General features: G+C 39.1%; 1 protein-coding gene across 3 annotated transcripts in view; it reads left to right on the top strand.

Moving 5' to 3' along the window:
* Positions 1-17,869, top strand: part of slc38a4 (solute carrier family 38 member 4) — a 38,048-nt gene extending 20,179 nt beyond the window's left edge. For all 3 annotated transcript variants that reach the window (XM_044343223.1, XM_044343224.1, XM_044343225.1), the window contains exons 5-16: positions 321-394; positions 702-794; positions 1,117-1,198; positions 1,288-1,370; positions 2,111-2,169; positions 2,639-2,899; positions 4,105-4,184; positions 4,514-4,614; positions 5,517-5,641; positions 12,467-12,611; positions 13,430-13,527; positions 13,720-17,869. In XM_044343223.1, the coding sequence (XP_044199158.1) occupies positions 321-394; positions 702-794; positions 1,117-1,198; positions 1,288-1,370; positions 2,111-2,169; positions 2,639-2,899; positions 4,105-4,184; positions 4,514-4,614; positions 5,517-5,641; positions 12,467-12,611; positions 13,430-13,527; positions 13,720-13,824 (1,306 nt within the window). In that variant the 3' untranslated portion in view covers positions 13,825-17,869. The remainder of the gene's footprint in view (positions 1-320; positions 395-701; positions 795-1,116; positions 1,199-1,287; positions 1,371-2,110; positions 2,170-2,638; positions 2,900-4,104; positions 4,185-4,513; positions 4,615-5,516; positions 5,642-12,466; positions 12,612-13,429; positions 13,528-13,719) is intronic.
* Positions 17,870-26,937: the final 9,068 nt, after the last annotated feature.

The raw sequence follows: 26,937 nt of genomic DNA, 5'->3' as shown, positions 1-26,937 counted from the left end.
GCATGTCACAGCCACTGTTATGTTCTGTATCGGAAAAAAAAACAACTGAAACGAGTGCCCACGTGCCAGAACTGAGTCAAAGCAACAACATTTGGATGAATTCGAAACTTCATTTTTGGGGTTTTGAATGTCAAGAGACATTTAACTCCTACTCCATTCAGACATTCATCAGACATTTCATTCCCCTACTCTTTTTCACTTCCCCACTGGCTAGATTAAATTGTTAAAAATAACAGAGTTGACCTCATACACAGAGTTTGATGGTATCACTTTCACAGTCTTGTGCTCAAAGCTGAACTCTACTTTCCTTCTTTGTGCAGAATCCTTCTCGTCGCCGTGGCTATCCTCTCCTTGTATTCTGTACATCTGCTTCTTATGACAGCTAAAGAAGGAGGTTGGTAATCATGTTTACTTCAGCAGCAACAGCAAAATGTTCACACCTTTCTCTGAGGGCGTTGTGGGAAAGCCAGGAAAACATGAACTGGAGTAAAAGTAGACAAAACAGGTTAAAGAAAGTGATAGATGTCTTATAGAGTTATGTATGTCTTACTTTGGAACAAAGTAAGAACAACTAATGTGAATGTATAAAATACACCTGATGTTTTTATCTAGTTACTCCTCTTGTCTGTTTTTCATTCGTGTCTGTGATGCTTGAATTGTTTTCAATATCTAATTCTCCATAAACTTGTCTGTTCTGGCAGGATCCCTCATCTATGAAAAGCTGGGAGAGAGAGCTTTTGGTTGGCCTGGGAAAATGGCGGCATTTGGATCGATAATTATGCAAAACATAGGAGGTAGGCAATAAATCAGTGTGTTCGTGTGTATACTGATGGGAGACAAATTAAAGGAAACACCTGAAAAGATGAGCGGACAAACAAAACAAATGCATATGCTTCCATAAGAGCATGAGGGGTTTCTCAGTGGTCTGATCAGTATGAAAATGAATCACATCCTGGCCTTCACAGTCTTGAGTAAATGCACTTAGTTACTTTCCATCACTGCTTTGGAGAAACAACCTACAGTATTTCAAACGAGATTTTTCCTTCAATGTCAGTATGAGTTCAAATCTCAGGGAGTCTAATAAGATTCTGTTGTGTCCCTGTTGTTCTCCTGCAGCCATGTCCAGCTACCTCTTTATTGTGAAATATGAGCTGCCTGAAGTGATCCGAGCCTTCCTGGGTTTAGAAGAAAACTCTGGGTGAGTATATGTACGTGTGAGTTTGAAGATATTTAAGTTAAATTTTTGTGTTTCTCCTCTGATTTGTACCCTCTCTGCTGTGTTCGCAGTGAATGGTACATGAACGGAAACTACCTGGTGGTGTTTGTGTCGATCGGAATTATTCTCCCTCTGTCTCTACTTAAAAATCTAGGTAAGGATACACTCTACGTTTTGCTGACTGTAACTCAGATACTTCTAATATTGCTGCCCAACTGTAAGAGGCAGGATCTGTGTCACTTCCTTCAGTCTGAAGCCAGAATCTTCTGTGCCTCTTGGATCTTGCAGCTGTCTGTAATCAGCTCTGCATAACCAGAAGAAATCTAACACTGGTCGAGCCCTTAGTCAGCTCTGGCAATTAGGAGTTACAGTAATGGAACACTGCTATTAAGTCTGTAGTCAGCTCCACCACTCACATGTAATTTATGAACCCAAGAGTCAGAGCCACCTCAGCTGGCTCTGCCTCAAGACACATCGAGCCCACTGCCCAGATTATGTAATTAAGACAGTTGGACGTAAAACAGAAAATAGGATCAAATATTTATGTCAGAGCTGAATTTAATAAATAACACCCACAATGATCATTGCCATTACATTTGTATTTGTGGCTTTGGTTACGTTCCATCCAGACCTTTAAGGATTCATTCTCACTGTATCTCATCTCAAACTGCTGCTCATAACTGATTTTTGTTCGACAATTTTAGGATGTGGGTCACAACCTAGAATGGGATGTGATCCATATCCTAGAATAGACAGCCAAGATGAATTAACAGCAGCGTTAAAAATACAGAACAGAGTACCAGAGTGCAGAGGTGCATAGTAAACTATAGTATATATAGCTGTTGTCATTGAAGTAGTCTTGTGTTTAATCAGTGATGTTTTCTCCCTCTGTAGGTTACCTGGGCTACACCAGTGGATTTTCCCTTTCCTGCATGGTGTTCTTCCTGGGTGTGGTAAGTTCAGCTTTTTAACAGCATGACAGTATGAACTGTTAATGCAGTTTTAACAACACAGCAGTGATAGATAACCAGATTGTTAATGTGCTAATAAGCTGACTAATAAGCATGACATTTGACACTGTTCTCCTGTTGCCTGAGAGCTATTGACCTCCAATATAACCACCACAGGGTGTATTACACTGTACCCTGTTTAGAAACCTGTGTCTGCAGTTCACATTTTGTTGAACTGTAACTGAAAGCTGACAACATCCCACTTGAAGAACCATTTAAATGACAGGGAATTTAGAAAATTACATTGTACACTAAATCCCAAGATGAAGAAATTGGAGAACTCTCATAGTGGTAAACTGCAAGTTTGGTCGCTATCTCTTGTTTTCATTAACTTCTATGAACACCACTTCATACACAGGCATAGTAGTGCTAATAAAACAACATAACATAACTTGTAATTGTTATTTTCCAGTTGATCTACAAGAAGACCCAGCTGCCCTGCCCTCTTCCCTTCTTTTACCACCACTCGTCCAACCTCAGCATGAACGCTTCAGACATGCCGGGTTTATACACGTTACAGAACCACTCGGCACAAATGGATTTCTCCCGAGCTGACGTTTCCCCGGCGGTACCGGGCAGCCATGACGCTCATCACTCCACTGGAGTCCACTTCGAGCCTCACCCTGATGATGAGGAGATGTGCACAGCAAAATACTTTGTCTTCAACTCACAGGTACAACAGGGTTGGTGGAAGCCTACATGTTAGCTTGTAATGATGGTTCAGAAACCTTTGATTGGCTTTCAGTAGTGTGCAAACTTCTACTGATCCCAAACATTTGTTCAACTTGCAAAGTCGAGCTCTCTGTGTAAGCATTACCTTGTCTTAAGTCTCATTGACAAAGGTATAACGAGCGTGACTTTTGAAATACAGAGGTTGGTTTTGTTTTGTTTACTATGCGAAATAGCGACTGCAAGACTTTACAAGGACCCAGTAAAGTTAAAGATCTTCCTGCTGTTAAGAAACTGTTAAATGAAGAGAAGATTTAGACAAAATTAATCCATGTGAATAATTAATTTTACATTTGCACTATATAACGTGAGACAATAGGGCTCAGTGGGGTGGAAAAGGGTGCGTTTTACAAGCTACAAATCCATTTGAAACGGAATGCCAAGTATTTGCCAGGACATGTTTGGTAAAGGTGGGGTTTTTAGGGTGTGTTTTGGCTTTTGTGTGTGTGTGTGTGTGTGTGTGTGTGTGTGTGTGTTTAGGGATTTGTATCTGGGCCTGGGCCAGGATAAGAATATGACACATGGCGCCCTATTCACATTGGGACACAGGGTTAGTTGCTCTAACTTTATTCACCAGAGTTGTGATTTTCAGTGTTGCAGTTTGAGAATCCAGGTACTGCAGAAAGTTTGTTTTGTTTTGTTTTTTAAATAGTGGATGAAAAAACTGGAAATATCTAAGTGACAAGCCACCTTAAATTATTCCTGTAGAGTACTGACGCTCCAAGCCAACCTCAAAGAACAAGTGCAAACTCGACACTGTGTTGCATCATCTGGTAAAAGTAGCACTTGAACATACTTGAAGTCTAATGCTGACAGTAGCTGACAGCTTAGCATGAACTTACAGTACGTTCTGTGTCTGTGTCAATAGTCTATTTGCTATATCCAGAAATCATTAAGTTAAAACAAACAACACAAACTAGTCTTCTACCATCAGATCACTGTGAGGGTCTTTTCACATGCTTGGAATAATAAAATGAGAATATGTCTCATAAAAAGTTGAAACTCACACTGTTAACTGTTGCTTTGCTTGCATGACAGAAAAAAATCAATATGCTGATTGAGCATGTTTCTGACATGACAGTTGTACAGTTAAATTTACTGCCTAAAGGTGATTTTTTGCACCTGACACATTTGTCCTTTTTTTTTCAGACGGCATATACTGTGCCCATCCTGGCCTTTGCCTTTGTCTGCCATCCTGAGGTGTTGCCTATCTACAGTGAGCTTAAAGAGTAAGTGAGCTCCTTCTCTTTCAATCAAGGGCTCCTTCATACAAAAAAAAACATTTCTCACTCACTGCTGGAGGGATTGAGCCATGCATATTTTTTAACTGCTGATGAGGCTTTAAGATATATGCCCTTGAATCTTGTGTTACCACCGAAATACAAAGGACATGAATGTGATGACATGAAAAGTTACATTTAAAAAAGTAGTATTCAAGACTGCATAAATGCAGCTTAAGCAGAGATACATTTTCACTGGAACCTTTGGATGCAGCCATGAACCTTTTTAAAATGCTCTGATCTCTCTAAATATGAGTATGTGTTTGTTATTTCTGCAGTCGCAGCCGGAAAAAGATGCAGAACGTGTCCAACCTGTCCATCTTGGCTATGCTCACCATGTACATGCTGTCGGCACTGTTTGGCTACCTTACCTTTTATGGTAAGAAGACACAGACAAGTATTTAAGGGGACATAACAAGCTCTTTGTGATTTTCTGTTACTTATATACTGTTATAATGTCTACATTTACCTGTCTACGTCAAAGTTCTGAAACTTGAGGTGAACAAGTTTAAAAATAGTCCTTGAAAGTCAAAAGCCAGGGCGTCAACCTGCTTTGAACACTCATTTGCATTTCTACTTCCCGATCCAACTGATGTCAGAATATTCATGCATGCCCACAAACAGCCGTAGCTTTTATTGCTAAGGTTGTTCCATGGATTCAAGTTGTCCACTTGCGTATTTTGAATCGGATTTCAGCTTGAACATGTACGGATATATTTGAGAAGTTCACATTTTGAGTAAAGAACCAGAAAATTCTCCTGCTACTGTTTGTTTATGTTGCCTCCCAAGTCACTGGGGGGGTGCGTCCAGGAGCTAACCAATCAAAACAGAGTAGTGTCATCGGGAGGAGGGCCTTAAAGAGACAGGAGGTAAAACAGAGTGTTTCAGACAGAGGCTGAACTGAGGGGCCACATAAAGAGCCAGTATAAGATAAATAAGGAGTTTTTTGAGCTGTAAATCATGGAGAGATGTACCAGTGGGGCCCCAGAACATAAAATAGGCCTGGAAATGTGCATGATATGTCTCCTTTAATAATCAACTTTGATCATAGACACGCAATTGCTTAAATTTAGTTTTAGGTAAACTTAAGCTTAAGTTAACTGATATTAGTCCCTTATTGTAGACTAAAAGAATTAGATTACTTAAACAAAAATTGTTTGATGTTGCGTCAGGCAGTTGAATGTCTCCGTTCTTAGCTGTGCCAAATCTGCTGTTCAGTAGCTTCTGTTACCTTTTGTTTACGAATGTTTTTTTTTTGCTTTGTCTTCTTCTCCAACGCAGATAACGTGGAGGCAGAGTTGCTCCACACCTTCACCAAGGTTTACAAGTTCGACACCATGTTGCTGCTGGTGCGTTTGGCTGTTCTCACCGCCGTCACTCTGACTGTCCCCATCGTGCTGTTCCCTGTAAGTACATCGTACATACACACACAGTCTGTCTTTGTTGTCTCTTAAAAATTCTAATAAGATTTTAAAGCAGTCTCCTCCAGTGACGAGCAGGAGACGCCTTTAACAGCAGTGCAGTTTATGTGTCCTCAATGTAAAACATCATGGCAAGGGTTCACTTCGAGGGTTTTTATGCTAATGTTCGTTTGAGCACTGCTGTCTTTTTCTTCTTTCGTCTCTCTCAGCATCATTAAAGTGAGTCTTATTTAACCACAGATATAATTTGATTTACGTCAGAGCACACAAACATGTTCTTCAGATACACATAAACATACACCACCCTTGTAATTTCAGATACCTGGCTGCTGCCTTCCACCCCATGTCAACCAGCCACTTGTAAAACCATTTCCATTCATTCGGTGAAACATTACTGCTACTCTGTGTCATTCTGCTCACAGACTGTGTTTTGTGTTTGCAGCAGAGCGAGTCTATTTTTTTTTGTCATTTTCTGGACGAAGCTGTTTTTTTCCCTGGCAGTTTGGTAAAAAGAACACACTGTTCGGTTGGCGCTTTGCTTGTTTCGTCATTTCAAATCCCAAAGCACACAGGCTGAGGTCGTAAACGGCCACGCCTCTTAATTACACCAACATACACATGCATGCATACACACACTTTTGGGTTAGGAAAAGAAAGCCTGTCTCATTTTTTGTGTCTATTTCCTCTTTTTCTAAACAAAGGGGTCAAAGGCCAACCTTTGTGTGTGATGTCCACTTGACAAAACTCATCATCTCAGTTACAGTCCTTCACACTCTTCACCCTTCCCTCCTCATATATGGTCACGGGCTAAATTTAGCTTGGCCCTTATCTGACAGAGGGTGAACAAAAATGGCTGCTGACTAAGAGGAAGTGTAATGCCCCCTTTTAGCTTTCATGCACACACACACACACGCACACACACACACACACACACAAACTTAGTGGTATGCAAAGACAAGCAGCTGCATATTCTTCAATGATTTCCGAAATGGCTGTAGCTGCAGCAAGCAGCCACCAGAGGGCAGCAGCTTTGTTGATGTTGAGTCACAGGAAGTGCTGACAGAATGATGCAGCAATGCCCTGTCATGGGAACACACATCTAGAGGCAGCTCACACACACATTTTTTACATCTTTACAGAATTTAAAGTCGTTCATTTAATTATTCTCTTAAATATTCACTCTCCCGCATTTACTCATACATTCAGGCATAGCTGAATTTTTTGCTGTTTCGCTTATGTTTGTGTTCTCACAGACTGACAATGGACATTCCTGTTCACCCCCATGTCTCTCTCTGACACACACACAAACACACACTCCCCCCACCTCCCTTTCAGCAGACACTGCTGTTTTTTCTGTCGAAGGGAATGTGAGAGAGAGAATCCCCCTCTCTGCAGTGGAAGTTTACAGGCTCAGAGTGGACAGTGGAAAAACCCTCACCCTGACCGCTACCTTCAGGGAGATAGAGAGGCGGAGCCACTGAGACAGTGGAGGGGGGCGGGGGGACAGAAACATAAACCTCTGCAAAGGCCGTACAATCCCCTAAATGTTTTCATTTAATGATAGAAAATGTTCGGAAATCTGCATCTGGATCTGTATTAAAAACAGTGAGAGATGATGATCGGCTGATGGTTTTGGAAGAATACAATACGGAATCATGACCACGGAGTTCTGATTTATTTTGATCATGTTGCAGTAGTGCCATCTATAGGTGGAACGTCATGACATTGTGTTCAAGATTTCATGTGCACATATCGTGTAAATTTTGTTATAACCGCACAATATGTTCAAGAATTATGAAAATTGATGTCAAGTAGGCCAGTTTTCTACCAACAACAGGAATGTGGTATGGAATATCAAAAAAACATACAGACTCTTTGGGGGCACATCCAAATATACCATAAATCTAATTTAAAAACAAAACTGCCCACCAAAGCCAAAAAGTTGCAACTACATATTCGGTTAAGATTGAGCTAAGACCAGAGTTTTTGATTTCTGTTTCACCCGATATTAAATATTATCTCAGAAAAATGTGTGTTCAATTTGCAGTAACTATAAATCACAGCTAAAAACCAAAGCACAGTAACTCTGATTTGGTAGTCTGTAGACAAATCAAGTGTAAACTAGCTGGTGAGATAGTCTGTAAATGAAAAATTGAATGAACTGACATCTTAGTAATTCAGTTAGTTATTCCATATAATTAAACGATGCAGCAACTAAATCCAATCACTATGGAAACCAAAAACCCTGCTGAAGCTAACTAGCTAGTAGAGTATCAATAGCTGCCATCTCAGCTTTTGACTCTAATGGAATTCACTGGATTAGGTTTGGTTAATTTACCTGTAAATCACATATTATATAATAACAATAGTCAGGCAGAGACACATAGAAAAACAGAGATATATAATAAATCTTTATGAACTGTACACTGTAAATGATCAAGTTAAAGTGTATTTTCTCAAACAAAATAGCTACAATGAAGACAAGAAAGCTGAAAGAACACATTTTGTTGGTAGATACTGTGAAGACTATCCAGAGACTGCAGTATTATATGGTTCTATTGCAATGATGTTTTGGGGTAAAACAATTAGCTAACAAATAAGGTATGACAGTTTGCCAGCCAGACTGAAAACTTAATACCAGTTTTTCTCATCTTCACTGCTTCTGTGCTTATTGCTCTCTGTCTTTGTCGGCCAGTACACTGTTAGCTGTGTCTTCTTGGCCTCAGGAAAGAAATTGGAATTTTCTTTTACATGATACTTAAAGTCAAAAAGAAAAAAATCATAATTAGTTTCGGTAACCGCAAACATGAAATTATATGCATGCAACATTTTTCTCCTTTTTCTCCTTGTTATCTGGCACAAACGTGTTATCATTGTGTGAAAACATGGAAGCTTGAAATGCAATAGTTTTATGTGACACCAACTCAATCACCTCACTTCGAATGGTGCTGACAATGAATTATACAATTGAAATAGAGAAGAGTAAGCCTGTAAAAATATCAAATGGTAAGAGATTGAGAGGGAGGAGGACTGAGATCACAGAGAATATAAAATTTTGACAAGGACAGAGAAAGCCTGAAATGTAAGCAGAGCAATTGTGATCAATTGTAGCATAGTGAAAAGAACAAGTCAGTGACGCAGCCAGGGTTGGAGTCTTTAAAAGCAAAAGCAAATTCCTTTTGTGAGGTTGTGTTAAAAACTGGTTTTGGCCCGTATATACCTGTACAGATGCCTCTGAAAACACGAGTTACAACCTGTTGTGCATAAGTCAGTTTTGATGATAAGAACTAGTTGCTGTGAGAGTTGTGAAAGAAATAGCTGATGCTTTTGTTAGCTTTTATGCAAAGTTGTGATTCACTGTAACTAAAATCATACAAGGTTCAAATCATAATTTACTTGTTGCACTCCAGTTTAATTAACTGACCATCACTATTCTTGCAGTAAATTAAACTATATTGCTCTGGCATAGTCTCAAGACTGACACACTTGGATGCATGCAAGACATCAGATCAAAAGAACTAGTCGCGCCGCCGCTCTGCCAAGTTTCCATTTGACATTTGAGAATCTCGCCTTGAATCCTCCTGACCTTCATTTTGCAAGAAATGCTGTCGACCTTCAGCTAGAGATTAACATTAGCTTTGTCTCCAACTGTCCTTGGCTCCACTGGGGAAGTAGTATATGAGAGCAGAAAGAATGTGTGTGTGTGTGCATGGGAGTGAGTGTTGTGAAGACACGTGTTGAGGCATAAAAGTGTATGTGTGTGTGTGTATGTGTGTGTGGGTTTGTGGGTGTGCAGTCACGTGAAGGATAGATGCTAACAGAGGCCAGATCACACAGGGCTTTGCCAGGATTCAGTACATAATGAAAGAGCTTTATGTGGAGTCAAACATGCCCCAGTTCTCATGGCTCCGGCTGGAGGTCGAAACCATGGGAGAGCGCCACAAACGAGCTGATTAACAGCACCAACGTTACCTTTATGTCTTACCATCATGTTGTAAAATTTCAGTCTTAATTCAGACCTTTCTTCATGGTGAGCCACCTCGACTTCTTGTCTTTAAAGCCTCATATGTTACCAGTTGGTTTCTTCTTACTTAAAACCAGCTGTTTTTGCTTTACTCTTAATAAATGACTAAATGACTGTGCAAATGTCTACGTTTTGTCTACTCTGATTTAATTTGTCTTACATTTTAAGATGTGGGACTGTCACACAGAGCAACTACATCACCATTTCAAACACCACAGTAAAAGTTTGAATTAGCTATTAGCTTGTGTGCTAATAGCAGCAGCCTTCCACCCCCTTTATGCTGTTTGTCAGCTGTGACCAGTTTGGACAATGAAAGGTTTTATTAATGACCAAGACTTTGCAACACTGTTCTCAGGGTTTGTAAGTTGTAACTAACAACTTTATTAATGGTTAACTGATGTTTTATTGATTTGTTATAAACCATTAAGAAGAACCATGTTTGGGTTGCCAGGTTATGAAAAATCCCTTTTTGCTGTTGTTTCTGCTCCCAATCAATAAAAGTTGATGGGTCCAACTTTTTAATAAATCATCAAATGTTAATTAAGTCATTCATGAAGGGTCTCTTACTTTCTATCTATCAAGCATATAACAAATAAAGAGTTAATTAATTTTACTCCAGATGCACTGCAGCTCTTTTCCAGAAGGTCAGAGGTCAAACAGGCTTTCTGAGTGATTCTCCTGATGAATTAAAGAGCTGCAAACTGAATGCAAGTGTCATGCTGGAAGAGGAAGCAACCAGCTAGAGAGATATTTCACAACCTGGCAACCAAATAAGTTGTTCTTATTAAAGGTTTATAGCATATTTATGAAGCGGTATCACAATTTCAACTTTATTACATTAGGAAAAGTACCAAGTCAGCTCTTTGTCAAGTACAGAGGGAAGTTTTATAGATAAACGTTCAGAAAACTGGCACAGTCCGTGTGCTTGATGTGGCGTTTAAATGCCGCAGAGAGCCAGTGTCGCCACTAGAGCGCTCATGTCTGCATTCGTTGCATCATGTTTGGGCTCTGTGTTGCTCATGGGTTTGTTTTGGTTGCAGTAAAGAAACACTGATCTGAAGTGTTAAGAAGCAGTTTGGCTGTCTAGTTTCAAGTAATGCTTCAGTGCTTGTATGATCAAACAAAATTTCCTGTTGATATTTTTACTTGGAAATGGGACTTTTACCTCCCTGCGTAGTTTCAGTTCAGCATCTGGGCTGTACTTTGTGCCATGCAAGTGGGTTGTATTTATATACTTCTACAATTCATACTGATTTTGCAGAAGTAGATCATGTAGCTGAGATCTGAGAAGTGCCTGGTGTGGTGTTAACTTGCTGAACCTAGATGTGGTCGGGCCAATCCGGCTGCCTACATACTCTGTGTGTGTACATATGTGCGTGGGGGGGGGGGGGGACTCTGACAGGTAAAGAGTAGGAGTAAAGAGTGTGCAAATATCACACGGTGAACTCCAAAGGCTTTACGCCAGGTAACAGTCGGGTGCTGAATAGTTTGGAGCCTTGGAGAGAAATGCCCCGTCCAGGCTCTAGTTTTCCAAGCTGGCCTAATTATGCAACAGCTGGTGGGAGGGAGGGAGGGGTAGGGCTATGGTTGTAGAATTTTAGGAGGGATGCACTTAAATTATTGTCATTATCTCAGATAAAAAATTAGTTTTGGCTTACGGGATGACACTTTTTTGGCAGTAGACAGTGAAGTGCAGGCGTCATCCCGGTGCTGCCTGACAGTCATGATGGAGGTCACTTGGTTCGATCTGACAGTGCAGAAAATCCAGTTAATGTGATTTTTTTTCCACTGTACCATGCTAAGTGGATATAAATCTTGTGCTTAAGTCCGACTTGAAAGGATACAGAGGAAGCATGTGGTGTGCTGCCAGCAGTGCCTCTTAAAAAGGAAAAGATTGCACATGCTTCGTCCTTTTCAGGTCAACTAAATAAAGAAGTAAAGATACTTTCCCTGAAACTGTTCTTGCACTACTACACAGCCTGAAGTGTCTGCCACAACTGTTATTAAACTGGTGGCCTTCATCTGTAGAAAAAAAGAGGAAGGAAGGCAAGCTGTCATGAAAACAGTCAACTGCAGGTGACAATAGCAGCTTCATATAAAGACACACTTCCCCCCCTGCAGGCCAGCCTGCCCTCCTCTCACTACCGGCTGATGCAATCCCATGGTTCCATTGCACTGTGGGAGATAATCCCCTGCCTTTTTGAATGGGCGCCATAAGCACCGCCCATTGTAACCTTTTCCCCCGTGGCCGTCGAGCTGATGGTGCCTCAGGTTTCACCTGATACTCGCGACCTTTCACCCACTGGAGGCTTGAACAGGCTGCCTGTGGTTCAGCAGCACCAGGCGTCTTAGCTGGGATCTGTGCGCTCCTGGATCTCTCCGTTTCCCTCCCTCACACTCTCACACACACACACACACACACAGTCTCTCAAACACATACTTGCATTTGTAGTACTTGACACACTTCAGTCAGTGGCCAAGTATGGGAATCAGCTTCAGGCAAAGGCTAACAGACGTGCAGACTGTTGTTAACAATTCATTTCTTTGGCGGAAACAGAGAAACAAGAGTGACACGTTTGATTATAATGCATCATTATTTTTATTTTAATAAATTAAATTGAGACGTAAAGTCTTAAGTTTATGAAAAAAGCATGTGTGTCACGTTCCCCCGTTCTCAGTCAGTTTATTGTGAACTTTCTACAACTTTGTTATGATGTTAATGATTTGTTTGATTCTGGTGTGATCAAGCCAAAGACTAAAATGTCAATGCTTTGTGTTTTTCCCAGATCCGTTCCTCCATCACCACGTTGCTGTTCAGCAAACGAGAGTTCAGTTGGACTCGTCACATGCTGATCGCCGCTGCCATCCTGGCCTTCAACAACATGCTGGTTATCTTCGTCCCCACCATAAGAGACATCTTCGGCTTCATCGGTGAGTCCTTGCTCACAATTCTTTCTGTTTTTTTCAGATCAAATTCAAAATGTCACAATGTGGTGAGGGAGATTTGGTTGACAGACAATAAAAACACACACCATGAGGCACTCCACAACATAAACCTATCAACCATGTGGACAAATATGAGTTAATGTAACAGGGAGAGTGGCAGTTGAGGCCTGATTAGCGCCTTCAGTTCAGGGGTCGTTTATTAAGCAAAGACGTTGCAGAAGCTTAGAGTGTCGGATCGTGTCAGCTGTGCAGTCGCGTGAGCCGTTTGTGACCACTGGATCTAAACACTCACATTCCCGGTGCTAACACACTCAACGCTAACAGTATAAATATTTGGACATGTCTCTGTCATGATGTTACGCTGCAGCCTTTTCGCAGAAAAAAATTATTATATTGGAAATCAAAAAGGGAAAAGGATAGCAGCTTTTCATCTTACCATGAAAGTAGTAACTGACGTCCTTTTTTTGGACAGTGTAATAGAATTGATTAAAGGGAATTAAAGGGGTTTATGCTTAATACTACTATGAGATTTAAGCTTTTTATTAATGTTAGCATCATATTGCTACATACATAACCAACTCGGTTATATGCCTATACACAGAAAGCCCATAGGCTTTATTAAAAAGTGGTGCTATTTTCTGCATTTTGAATATTTCTAATGTTTAATTTATCAAACCGCAACTGTCAAAGAACTACAATATGTAAGAAGCTTCATAAACATTAAATTCATACATGAATACAAGTTCCTTCCTGAGGTTGGAGTATTTTAAGTCCTTGTTAACTTCCCCCTTTTTTCGTTGCAGGTTCCTCTGCAGCCACCATGCTAATCTTCATCCTACCTGCTGCCTTTTACCTCCGCCTGGTAAAGTCAGTGCCATTCCGCTCCCCGCAAAAGATTGGGGTAAGTCTAAAGGAACACACACACTTTATCAAAAGCTTTCTCACTGTATCAGTTTTCTCAGTCTTTCCCCCCCTGAGGGGCGGATAGCGTTTCCAAAACGTGACTCGTCAGAAATTTCAACAGATCCCTGCTGTGCATCATCACACATTCTGCTACATTTAATCCCCTCGTGTTCTGTCTCTCTCTCTTCAGGCGGCCGTCTTCCTGATCGTGGGAATCGTCTTCATGATTGGCAGCTTGTCACTCATCGTCCTCGACTGGATCCACAACCCCCCGGGCTCCAGCGATGGTCACTAAGCCCCTCTTTTTCCCTGTTTAGGTTCACAATTAAGAGTGCAGCAAACCTTCCCCTCAACCCCCACCCCACCATGTCTCTTCTGGTTCGCCTCAGATGTTCCCTTCCCTTCATCAAATCACAAAACCTCAACATACTGTATCAACATGATGTGCTGCACCGGGTTAAGACATCTTCAGTTTTCCCCCAGAAAATATTGCTGGAGGGAAACTATTTAGCTCGGTTTTTATTTTTATTTTTGTCTTTTTCTGTTTTTCTTTGTTGCTGTAAAGTTCTGGATGTGACACAACACAACAAGAGAATTAAAACCCGGAGAGGGGGAAACAGACTGTGGTTTAACGTGCCACCAAGACAGCCTGAAATCATCATCATGGTCATCATCATTATTATTTCCAGCTATGAAGAGACAGAACAAACACATATTGTGCAGCCCTCAACTGAAGCAGATCTGTGAACTGCCATTTGCAGCTGGAAAGACGATGCGAGTCCCTCAGTCCTCTGTGCACTTGAAGAAGACATTTGGAGGTGGAATCTGTCGCCCTCCATGAAACAAGGAGCACTTCTAGCATTACGTTTCACTTTGTGTGCAGAACTAACACACACACACACACACACACACACACACATAGAAATATATTAAAAACACATCGACAGCCCATGAAAAATTCCTAAAATGAATCTCAATCTCATCTCAAAGCAACAATTAATTAGCAACTTTATTCAATCATGTAGATAGACATTTTGGTTTAATTTGCTGCTCTGCTATATGTTAACAATCAGAAGCATTGCCAAAGTCTGCAAGCACATACAGTTTTAGCTAATCGGGTTCATGCTAGAGCTTTCCAGCTCCACACTATCAAGGATCTTCCTCACTGGCCAAAAGCTGTTTTCATCCTGGCTGTGTGCACGAAGCATGTAATAAGGAGATGCTTTCAGTGTTACTGTCACAGAAGGATCTTAACATGCAAGATATGAATGTACATAATTAAGTGTCTCTACTGAAAAAATTAGTGTTGTACATAATATCTTACTTGGCCTCAGGCTCTTTGCCATTCAGGTTGTATGAAGTTACACAATCATTTCCTAGACACAGTATGTACACTTGCTGGAATAATTTATTAGGCACTTGATGTAGGGCTGGACAACTAGCTATAAACCATATGTTATTTTTATAAATAATTCCTGAAAAAACACGTATAAAACAAAAACACACAAATATACAAATACAAATATACAATTGGACAAAAAATGAATGAAATTCAAATAATAGAACCAAACGTGAAACGTCAAGTATCCATATGTATGTACATTCAGGATGCAAAGATTGTTGTAAAATAGTTTCAAACTCGTGCCATATCCTTATTAAGGTTGAATGAAAACTTTGTATCTTAAAATTTCATTCAAATGTAATTTATGAAAGGCCTTATTTTTAACATGATTGTGTACTATTCAGTTTAAGGAATGTGCATGTTTAGAGTTAAATAAGAAAACTGACACCAGTCTTGTGTCTGTATGCTAAATATGTAGCCACCGCCAGCCGGCGGTTAGCTTAGCAGAAAGAAAGGAAGGTGGGGTTAACAGCTCTAACTCCTCATAAAACCACAACTCAGAGGTTTACATTTTGGTGTGTATACAAACTAAACAAACAAGATACAAAATGTTAATTAATGAGATTTAGATGTGTTGGTTGGTGGATTTTAACCTTTAGACAGAGCCAAGCTAGCTGTTTCCCCCTGCTCCTAGTCTTCATGTCAAGCTAAGCTACTAGCTAAGCTAGGTACTAGCTTCATCTTTAGAGTACAAACATGAGAGTGGCCCAAAATGTCAAAGTATTTCTTTAAAGAGTGGTGATTTGGAAGAAGCTGGATAGTAAACAGTATCAAACATACAGGAACTAGCTACAGTATTTACTATTTATATCTTGCAGAGGATGTGACCCATGTTTAAAGTGTAAGAGCACAGTGAAATAGTGATGTCAAAAACATACTTAATGTCTCACTCAAAAGCGGAATTTAATATCTGCCATTAAATAGTCAAAGTTGATTTTTTTATGTGAACATTTTGCTTAGATAACACCACTTTGTTTTACTGTGTTTTTAAGTTAGCCACATGTGTCACTTCATCTGATTATGTTGACAAGATCAAGGTTGAGTCATTAATCTTAGTGGATTGATTATCAGATATTTGTAAATTTTAAAATCATTGGACACATCTTAAAATTTAGTGATACTTTTATCTAAATGTATAATCAGATAAAAATTGTAACGTCCCCGCTGATACACAAGGGTTATTCCTTTACATGGTGCCTTTTGGGTTTTCCCCATAATTGGCTTCTTATACTGGTGCCTTTGATAGACTCATTGACGGCAACATCAAAAAAAACGATTTGTCTCATTTCACCTCTTCTCCAATGTCGTTGCGTGTCACGAACACATCCAGCCAAAGTGGACAACATTTATAGATCCTTTGCGGATCTATGTACATGAAGCAAATAGATATTTCAAATGAAATAGTGTATTATGTGCATGTTTTTGGATTACAAACATGGTCTTTTTGGACAATTGTATATGCTCTGTAAATAATCTTTATTTTATGGTACACTGACACTCATTGTCTGTGAATGGGTTGTTGGGGGATTCTGCCTTACAAGTCTTCTGCAATCCATTTGTTTGTTTTAGTATATATATAAATATGTATAACATGTATTAGATCTTTTTTTTTCTTGCTTATGACAGTAGTTTTTCTTTTCTTTTATTGAAGCTTGTATATTTGTAGAAAATTTGATCTCTATATATCCATTTTCATGTTTTAATGTTAACTTGTCATGTCAGGATGAATAACTCAACGGCCTACTTCAAAAACACGGTTTTCCCAGAAATTTCAGAAACAAGGCAACATGTTTCTGTAGCTTATTGGCTCCTGCTGACCAACACTGGGTTGAAATTAGTGCCACAAGTAAGCAGTATTGATGTAGAAACCTGTTTTTCAAAAACAGTGCTGTAACACTTTACAGAAGACAAAATCATCTGATACATTTCATAAGCACACTACAGGAAAGTTCTTACAGGACAGAACATATGATAAATCTGTTACAAGAGCTCATGGCTCTTCCTCTGCTATTTATCACATGGCACGTATGCTCACATGTAGCTGTATATCTTTAGTGAAATATTACCACGGTATAACAAAATGCACAAGAACCTTCCATGTTCACTGGTTCTGAAGCTCTACCTGGACAATCGTAGTTCTTACCTTACTGTGGCTACTCATGTATATCACTACTGTCATAGAAAAACTTTTTCAAAACCAGTTTTGGTGAGGTTTTACTTCCATGACGTTACTTGAACCGAAGCTTTCCACGGGCCTCATAAAGTTAGCAAGCTTCATGACCGAAGGGTCCACACGGCCCGTTCAGTACTCACTATGAATGTTCAAAAATGGATTGTTTGAAAATCCGGCTCACTCTCTCTAAATTCATTTTTTTACGAATGTTTGGCTGCAACTTGATTAGCCTCCTGCCATCAGTGGTTTATTCTGCTCATCGGCAGTCCATGGAGGAGCTTTGTCTCTTCCTCAGGTTGGGTTTCATCTTTTTAAAGGCTCATCTTACAAAGAAAGTCTCCCAACACCACACCTCGACCCTTGTTAGTATCTCAGGTATTCGGTCTGGCAGAATTTCTCTTCTCACTTTCAGATAACTTCTTTAAATCTCTTCACTTTTGCATGATTGAGCCAAGCTGTACAATACTGTCTTATATCATTCTGGCTAAGTTTAGCAGTCATTTTGTGGACTTGTAAGAGTAGAGCAGTCCCCAGCCAATGTTGACAGTGTTTAGAAAGGAGTTGTACACAACCACCTGCCTTATTTTTCTATGGACCCTCAGCCGCGGAGAAGCACTGGCTCAAAGTTTCTGCTGTTCAGTGTCTTTTCTTCCTGTGGATCAGGCTGAACATACAGATTTGTAATTTTACCCAAACAAAGGGGATGTTTTTTGTATCAGTGAAGCTGTTTCATTATGATGAACAATAAAAATGTGAAATGAAAAAGTTTGTGTTTTTTGTAAATCCTCATAAATTCTCACCCACTGGTATGGATGACATGAATCTATAAGTTGTATTGGGTTCATATATTGTATTTTGAGTTCATATACTGAACTATACCAAGATGTAGCTGTGTAGCTATTATGTAAGTCCAATTTCAAATGTAAAATGTATGAGTTTCTATGTTCAAACACTGAAAAAAGGGCTTACATAACATGTCTCTGTCCAAACTGGCGTCTCGGGATGTAATGACCAAAGCCATATTTCTGGCATAACCATCAGATGGTATTAGGCCTCTAGAAATAAAATAGATCCTTCTGTTTCTGTCTAGCTAGCATCTACTGCTGACATGTAACACCAGCTTGTAATGTTCCCAGACGGTCAAAATGAAGGGTGGGGGAAATGGGGAGTTAAGTAACTTTTCCATTTATCAACAAAAACACAGTCAGATAAATGTAGCTGTTGGACTCTTAATGTGTGTAACTGGGTGCTTTGTGGTTGTGTCTGCATAGTAGAGTATTTATGATTTATAAAACACACACACAACATATGGAGGACATAAAGGTCTTTGCAAATAGTTAAAAAGAAATATTTAATTGGAAAAGCATCAAGGAGACTTAATAGATCAAGTAATCTTACAGCAAATACATGAAATTAAAAATTGATTCACAAATAAATTAAAATAATAAAAAGTCTTACCATTTGAGCTTCAGAAATGTCTGAGAGAAATATTATGTAATATTATGTTTTTCCTATTGAGTGAGTAGAATTTATGATTTCCAGCATCTTTAGGATGCATGGTAATGTTTCTTGAATACACTTTAAATAAACTACCAAGGTATATAGAAATGAAGTCCTCCAAGCTACATGACAAAATGGGTCAGTTGTCATTGATTTCCAATATAACCCAAGTGTTAGCAGTGCCTGGTGCAAAAGTGTTGTTTTGTTCAGTAAATTAATATTTAAGAACATTTTTTTCATGTTTGAGCTGAGCCCTCTTATGTTTCCAAAGGGGAAAGATACATCCAGCACTTCTTCTTCCTACAGGTGGATGATGTATGTGCAGAGTTTATAACTACAATTTTATAGTTTATAACTGAAAATCCGATTTAAGGGGCGGCCCATGAGCATGATTTGTGACATCACAAATAGTTTGGAAGCCAATATGCAGCTTATACAAGTGTGATGTGGAAACTTGAAGCCTCCAGTGCTCATACACTGAGAATGGACTTTACAGTGAGGTAGGAGACGTCTTGTGTCCAACAGTTCAACTTCTGAAATGAAGTATATCTGCATATTCATAGATTCTGGAATTTTAAATGAGGGAGCAGTAAATGTAAATGTCATTTTAAGGATTTTAACATAATAAAGCAGAGTATTTTCATATGTGTTAGTACATGTCAAAAGGGCATCTTTAAGTACAATTTTAAGTAAGAGTATTAGTTCTTTACTTTAGTATTTTAATTAGATTATTACTTTGACTATACTCTTTCAAAAGGGAAATATAGCTTCTTTTTTTTTACTACCATACATTTGTCCAATGTTACATATTTTCAAATGAAGAGGTTATTAGTACGGATTCTTCCGTGTCAATAGTGTGTTTATTGTTGATACAGAACTGGAATATGATCCAACTAAAACATGTTTCCTTCTTTTGTTAACTAGAATGAAATGTGTCAGTTTCTTGAGGATAGTTTTCAGTTACAGTAACCACGTCACATAAACCTGTTTAACCATCTGCTGTATTTTGAATTAAATGAACAATTTACTAGCAAATGGAAAAAAAAGATATTTATTCAACTAATAAGAACACAAAAAAACGTTTCTACTTTCCACTTAGATGAAAGATGCATATTGTGGAACCGATGCTAAAGATGGACATGGAGCAGCTGCATGTTTGTTATGGCTGCAGCTGTAGGTGTGATGGTGTTATTGACATGTGTGTGTGTGTGTGTGTTTGCAAAGGAGAGAGAGAGAGACACACACACAGAGGGACTGAGCAGCATCACCAGATGAGGATGCAGGTCACATTCTGCCACACGGTTTTGTTGTAAATCTGGTTACACAACACTTGTGAGCTTCGACCTCTGGATGATAACCTGCTGTATCCTCCCTTCACCTCGCCGTGCCGTCAGTGCTCTCCACCACGATCAGGACATCTTTTGACACATTCTACTTCCATCTTCTTCCTTCCTGTCTGTCCCTCTCTCCTTTCCTCACTGCATCTGTCTTTCAACTTGCAATGTTTTGCAAAAATGTTTGATTTCTCTGTCGCTCTTTCTAACGTATTTATAGAATTGTGCGCACCAATTCAACACAGAAATGAGATCTCCAGTAAGCATGTAAATACAGTCAGTGAGCTGTGACCTTCAATCTCCCTCTCATTTCCCAGGAGTCCGCTGTGTTGTTAGTATTTATCCTGTTTGCAGTAGCAGATAGGAGGGTTTTGATGCATGATTGATTAAATAATTTAAAAATGACATTCATCAGCCACATAGTGATGCTAAAGCAAACCATAACAAAGGATGCAGAGAGTCTTCAACCCATATGTGTCTCACTGTATGCAAACCACACACACACACACACACACACACACACCTGAATTTTATTTATTTATTTATTTTAATTTATTCTTTCCAAAGGAACACACACACAGATAAATTATAACAAATTACAGCAAACAAACAATGAAGGAAACATCATTGACTGAAAAGGTGGCTGAAAAAAAACAATACAAAACAATAATCCCAAAACAAACATTTCATTCATCATTATGTTCATGCCTCAGTTTTATATTTGTTAACTATGTTATTTTTCAATATTTTTTAAATTCACAAAGTGTACTACACATTTTTAATTCCTGTCACAGTTATTCTATAAATTAACCCCTTTAACAGTTATACATCTATTCTTTATATTTGTCGTATCCCTTGTTATTCTTTTAAACATACATATTCCCCTGAATCCATTCTGACTCTCTCTGATGTTAAACACGTCTTGTAGACAGTTAGGAAGTTATTTTATACTTTGTACATTATTTGTGCAGTTTTAAAGTCAACCACATCACTGAATTTTAAAGCATGAGAGTTGATAAACAGTGCTTTAGTTGGTTCATAATAATCCATAATTCTCTTAACTCTCTTCTGTATGATGAAAATTGTATTTGTGTTGGTTTTATATGTTTCCATACCTCCACACAGTGAGTAATGTATGGAACTATAAGAGAACAATACGGTGTATATAGTGAGTCCTGGTTCAAGAGATCTTCAGTTTTATATAATAATGTAAAGGATTTAGACAGTTTTGATCTATTATTACTCCCAAGAATTTGTTCTCATACACTCTTTCAATTTCAACATCATTGATCATGATTTTAACAGTAGAATTGTTTCATGTTTTTTCCAGAGCAAAATATATTAATAATCATAATGATAATAACTTTATTTAAATAGCACTTTTCAAAACACTTACAAAGTGCTTTACAATAAAAAAAGAACACATTTAAAATGCAAAGAGAGTAAATCAAACTAAAAGCAATAAAAACAAATCACATTATATAAACACAAATAGAGTCAAATGAACTAAAATGCCATGAAATATGATGAAATCACTGTCAAGATTTTAACAAATAATTTTCTAATATTTCAGAGAACTGAGGAAGCAGAGAAACCGGTTTATCCCCATTTTTATTAATAGGAATTAACTTGGCTGTTTTCATTTTGTGGGAAAAATGCCTGTCTGGAAAAACAGATTAACAATTCATTCAATTATATCCTTCATAAGTATCATAAAGAATCACTTTTGTATTTATTTACTATCTTAATGACGTCATTTTCATGAACTCCTGTAAGGAACATTGAATTTTTATTTTCAAAGCTCATATCTCCCCAACCAGCCTTATAGCTTGTGACATTTGTTAGTATTGGAACAACATCACAAAGTAATCATTTAATTCATCAACAAGATCTTTTATATTGTCTATGATATCATTATTGTTCTTAATGGAATAATAATTATTACAATAATATTCTGCTATGCTGTTGAGCGCTCTCCATGTTCTTTGGCCTCTAGTCATTTCCTAGAATAATCTTTCTTTTGAGATCTAATTAAGCATATCAATTTATATTTTATGTCTTATACTTAATTCCTTTTTCTTGCCTGCATTTTGTTGCCCTTAGTGATCCATGGCTTGTCCAGATATTTTTGTTTCCCACTGCACTTTATTAATGGAGTGTTTATCATATAGATGTGTTAATGTTGTCAGAAATGCATCGTAAGCTCTATCAGGATCATCACTATAATCCTCTTTCCAATTTTCTTTCATCAGGTCGATCTTAAAAGCAGCAATTTTCTTTGATGTTCTGTGTCGAATCATCTGACAAACAGTTTTGCTCTTAAGATACTTTGGGAAAATTGCCAAAACAGGTAGACGGTCACTTATATTATTTATGAGCAATCCACCATCCACTGAGTTTTTTTCAATTTGTAAATATGTCGTCAATTAATGTTGTACTCTCTTTTGTAATTCTACTTGGTGTTGTAATCATGCAATAGAGACTGTACATGGTGTCCTTGTATGTTCATGTAAATTTAACAAATCAATATTAAAATCACCACATACAAAAACTACTTTATTACTTAATTTACCATATAATCCAGCTATCATATCCTTGAACTGGTCAATACATGTTCCTGCTGTTCTCTATACACAGCTTTTAAGTATATTTCTAGATTTTCCATCTCAATTTCAATAGTTAAGCATTCCATCACATTGTTTATAGTAGTCGTCATATTATCTACAGTCTTACATTTGAGAGCTGTATCCACATACAAGGCCACTCCTCCTCCCTCATTTCCCTCCAGTTAAACATCCACATCTTTATCATCACTTAACCAAGTCTCTGATATCACAATAACACTGAAACTCTGGTGGAACTGACTCAAGTGATCTTTGATTTAAAGAAAAAAAAGTGACTGTAGAGGCTTCTACTATTAAAGTATATTAATGACAGTCCTTCTATTATTGTTGAACTGGTCTTCTGTATGGTACTTACAGTTTATATTGATGTTGTTGTAGAATTTGTTTACTTGGTTAGTGCAGTTCTCAGTTCTGTATATTCAAAAGTCTTAAATTTCCAGTTTTAACTTCTCTGGAAATTGTCGTCTCCACTTCAGTTAATTTAATGTCTACTTCCTCATCCTCAACATCACAATACACATCATGATAATCTCACCTCTCATTTGTGCGTCTGAATGTCCCCTTAATCATAACATCTGCACTGCTATAAAGACATTAAGATGCAGACAGACATCTTAATTTAAGTGTAAAATAAATAATTAAGCAATCCATCGTCACTTTCCTGTGAAAATTAGACGAAATGATGTGTATTTTGTTGAATGAAGACGTGTTGTTCTTTTTTACGACCCACCTTCACTCCTGCACTCACTCTTCTTCTTCCATTTCAATTTTTCATGATTCTCCAGTTCTCTGTCACTTTCTTCTCCGCCGGACTCCTCTTCTCCCTCCTCTCCTCTTTCTCTCCCCACTAGATTCCCTCTTTCCTCCCTCCTCTCCCCTCTTTGCAGTTCTGCAGCACCCTCCCCTCCCCTCCTCTCCCCAAACCCCATCCCCCATCTCTCCCCCCCTTCCCCCCGCCACCCCCCCACCCTATCATCTTTTTATGAGGATTAACTGTACTGTTCTGTACAGTGGGGTAAATTCCAGGAATACGGTCACCGTTAATAACCTACTATCTGTGTGGGAAAAAGCCTCAGGAGCACCAATCTGCAGAGATTTGAAGTCAAACTAACCAGACGTGGGTCAGATAGTTTTGGATTAGTCTGCTTTTCCTTACCAAACAGGTGGGACCCTACAGTAAAAAAACAAGCTGCTTGGCAAGTTGGCAATTATAGGAAAGCAACTGAAAGCCTGTAATCAAAAGTTCAAACTATGATGTTTTTGTAATAGTTATTATATTTGAATTGTTATGATTGCAGTTGAACTCCATCATCTGATAGGCTGAACCACACTAAGACTGAATTATTTACATACCAGGTCAGAGAGGCGGAGCAGCAGTTAAAGCTGCAAGTATTTTTATAGGCCCGTCGTATTCCTCGGTGAGGCCGTAAGACTCTTGTGATTTGTGAACCTTAAACTTACATGAAATTATTTTTTGGCCAGTTACAGGCAGGAAAAACAAGCTTTAAACACAACAATGACAGATCAACATCTTAGTTGATCTGGCTAACGTGTTAGCAAACAGTTGCCTGATTACACATCCGGCCGACACAGAGCAACATTAGCATTCATTCAGAGTCGTGTTTCTGACCACCTCATGAATATAAGTCTAACATTCAAATGTTCTTTGTTTGACCCCTTTCACATTACACATTGCCATTTTTTCCATTGCTCGTATAAAAATATTGATCATAGCAGCTTTAAAAAAAAAAAAGCTCCAGTCTAATGGTCAGACCGGCTGCTCCATCCTTCATTGATTAGTTTTCGGCTAGTAGCCCAGATCCTGGACAGCAGACTATAAGTAGCGTAGCCACAGTAGCTCTTTCTCGTATCCTCCTTCACTTGGTGAATCCCAAGCCTGGGCTCTGAAGCCAGCTGGTATATATGTCATAGCGTACCCTCATATGCCCTTATCACAGTCGGATGTACCAGGAATTACCTCCACAAGGAAGCTCCTTGGAGGTATCCTGATCTGATGCCCGAATGACTCCAAGCGGCTTCTTAGATGCTTCCAGATATCTGAGCTCCTCACCCTTTCCCACAGGGTGAGACCAGGTGCTATTTTCAACCACTTGCATCTGCGATATACTCTTTTCGGACACTAACCCAAGCACACGCTACAGGCGAGGGCCGCAAGACAGATTACCTTGTAGGCAGAATCAAGAGGCTCAGCTCCCTGTTCATTCAGATGGTAGCATGTCTGAATTATTTCACCTTCCCTCGGGGCAGCAAGTCACTTACAGAGGATGAACCACCTTTGTTTGACAAAGGATCGTCAATGTGTCAGACATGGAGGTGGTGATCTTCATCCCAAAGCTGCAAATTACAGTCACGCTGATTCATCACGTACATGTAATAAAATGTAATAGAGTAGATACGTTCCACAAATTCTGTTCACAAAAATCACAAACAGTAAAGGTGACAAAGGACGTCCTTGTTGGATTCCAGCACTCAGTGTGAATAACCTGAGGTGTAAGACTCTGGTTATTAACAGGCTGTTGTGTAACACAGATTCAATTTCTATAACAGCTGAGGGGCGTCAAAAAAAAACTGCTCTGTTCTCTCTGAATGACAACGTCAGCTAAATGGACATAAATGTCACCACCGCTGAACGACTCTGCTAAATAACATGGAATGAATTAGATTTACAGTCTAGAGGAAATGACTGAGAGTGTGAATGTATGTGTGTGTGTGTGTGTGTGTGTGTGTGTGTGTGTGTGTGTGTGTGTGTGTGTGTGTGTGTGTGAAGGACTGGTGTGTCTTTGAGATGTCAAGGTTACATAAGCTCAGGCTGCTGGTTGGAGGCCGATGTCTCCTCTGTGAGCAGCATCCTGCATCCATTAATACAGTAAAAGGGGTCACATGTGGCAGACTTCACACACACACACACACATACACATGTACTGAGGCACGCCTAAACACAGCCACACACACACACACACACACACATTCAGTCAATATAGGCGTGTAAAACATACACTGTTGTTACAGCAAACACAGGTTAGGCACAGGGTGTGTTTGATGTTTTGATCATGTGATTACCAGGATCCTATCAGCTCTCAGCTCACACATGTACACCCACCCACCACACACACACACACACACACACAGCAGCAGCAGCAGCAGGAGCAGTGTAATGTCACACAGCAGTCCTCGTCCTTCTCAGAGGAAGGAGAATGTAAACAATGAAAAAAATGACAGTGATCCGTCACTGCATATATATACATATATATATATATATATATGTATGTATGTATGTATGTATCCGCCATTTCAATGAGTTCAGTTCATTCGTTTCAGGGTGTTGGAGTATTATTCTTATTATTTCTTCTCATTATCGATCAGATGATTTATTACCAATTTAAAGCAAAATGTAGATTTTGAATGCTGATGATGAGGATCAAATTATGCAATGACCAAAAGACAGTGACTGAGGTGTTATTACTTTTTTTTTTACTGACTGGAATGACAGTTCTGCTTCTGTTAGAAAGTGCCTTCAGTATGAGATGGGATTCAGACCTCCAGTGAGAGTCACCTCCTCTCAGGTACATGGCAGCTCCTCAGGCTCTCTGAGTGTCAGAGATCAGAGCGGGCTGTTTGATTTGGTGTGTCTAACTGGAAGGTGCTGCGTGACACACAGGCGGTGGCAAAGATGGCGACACTATGAGAGAAACAGCATTTTGGTGTGAGAGGGCAACCATGCCAGCCAAGGACACATACCCAAACAGGTCTTGTATACACACACACACACACACACACACACACACAATAAAGAGGATGGTCTTGATTCTGACCTCTCAGGAGGCTTTGAGGCAACTCAGCAGATGATATAACAGTGTAACACTGCGGCAGGTCATGGATGTGTAAGCGTAAAAAAAAGGTAACACTTCTAATTTATTTGAAACTCTAAACAGAAATAGATAAGTCCTCTAGATTGCACTGCATTAAATTCCCCCAGTCTCTAGAAATACTGCTGGCATGGGAACATATCCAACCACAGACCTTCTCTGCTGCACTTTATCAGCTCTGTTCTTCTCCTACTGTGATGGAAAGTAAATCTATTTTATTAGCAGAGAGGACTGTCTTTAAAACAGGGGGGGAAAACACCAGAAATTAAAATGTAGTACCTGAAAAAGAAGGTTTTGTCCTGTACTTTTCTAGTGATGGGTGTTTTACCAATATTAAATTGAACAATCGAAGAATCCATTTATTTCTCAGCAGCAGTAGGCATTAAAACCTTTGCTTCTCACCTCAGTGATCCAGTTGTTTTGTTTCCCCCTCTGAGCACATCACATCCTTTCCAAGAAAATACTGCATCTGCTATGTTTGCAAACAC

The sequence above is a fragment of the Thunnus albacares genome, chromosome 23 (assembly GCF_914725855.1).
Source record: "Thunnus albacares chromosome 23, fThuAlb1.1, whole genome shotgun sequence".
NCBI lineage: Eukaryota > Metazoa > Chordata > Actinopteri > Scombriformes > Scombridae > Thunnus > Thunnus albacares.
This window is presented reverse-complemented; position numbering and strand designations above follow the sequence as displayed.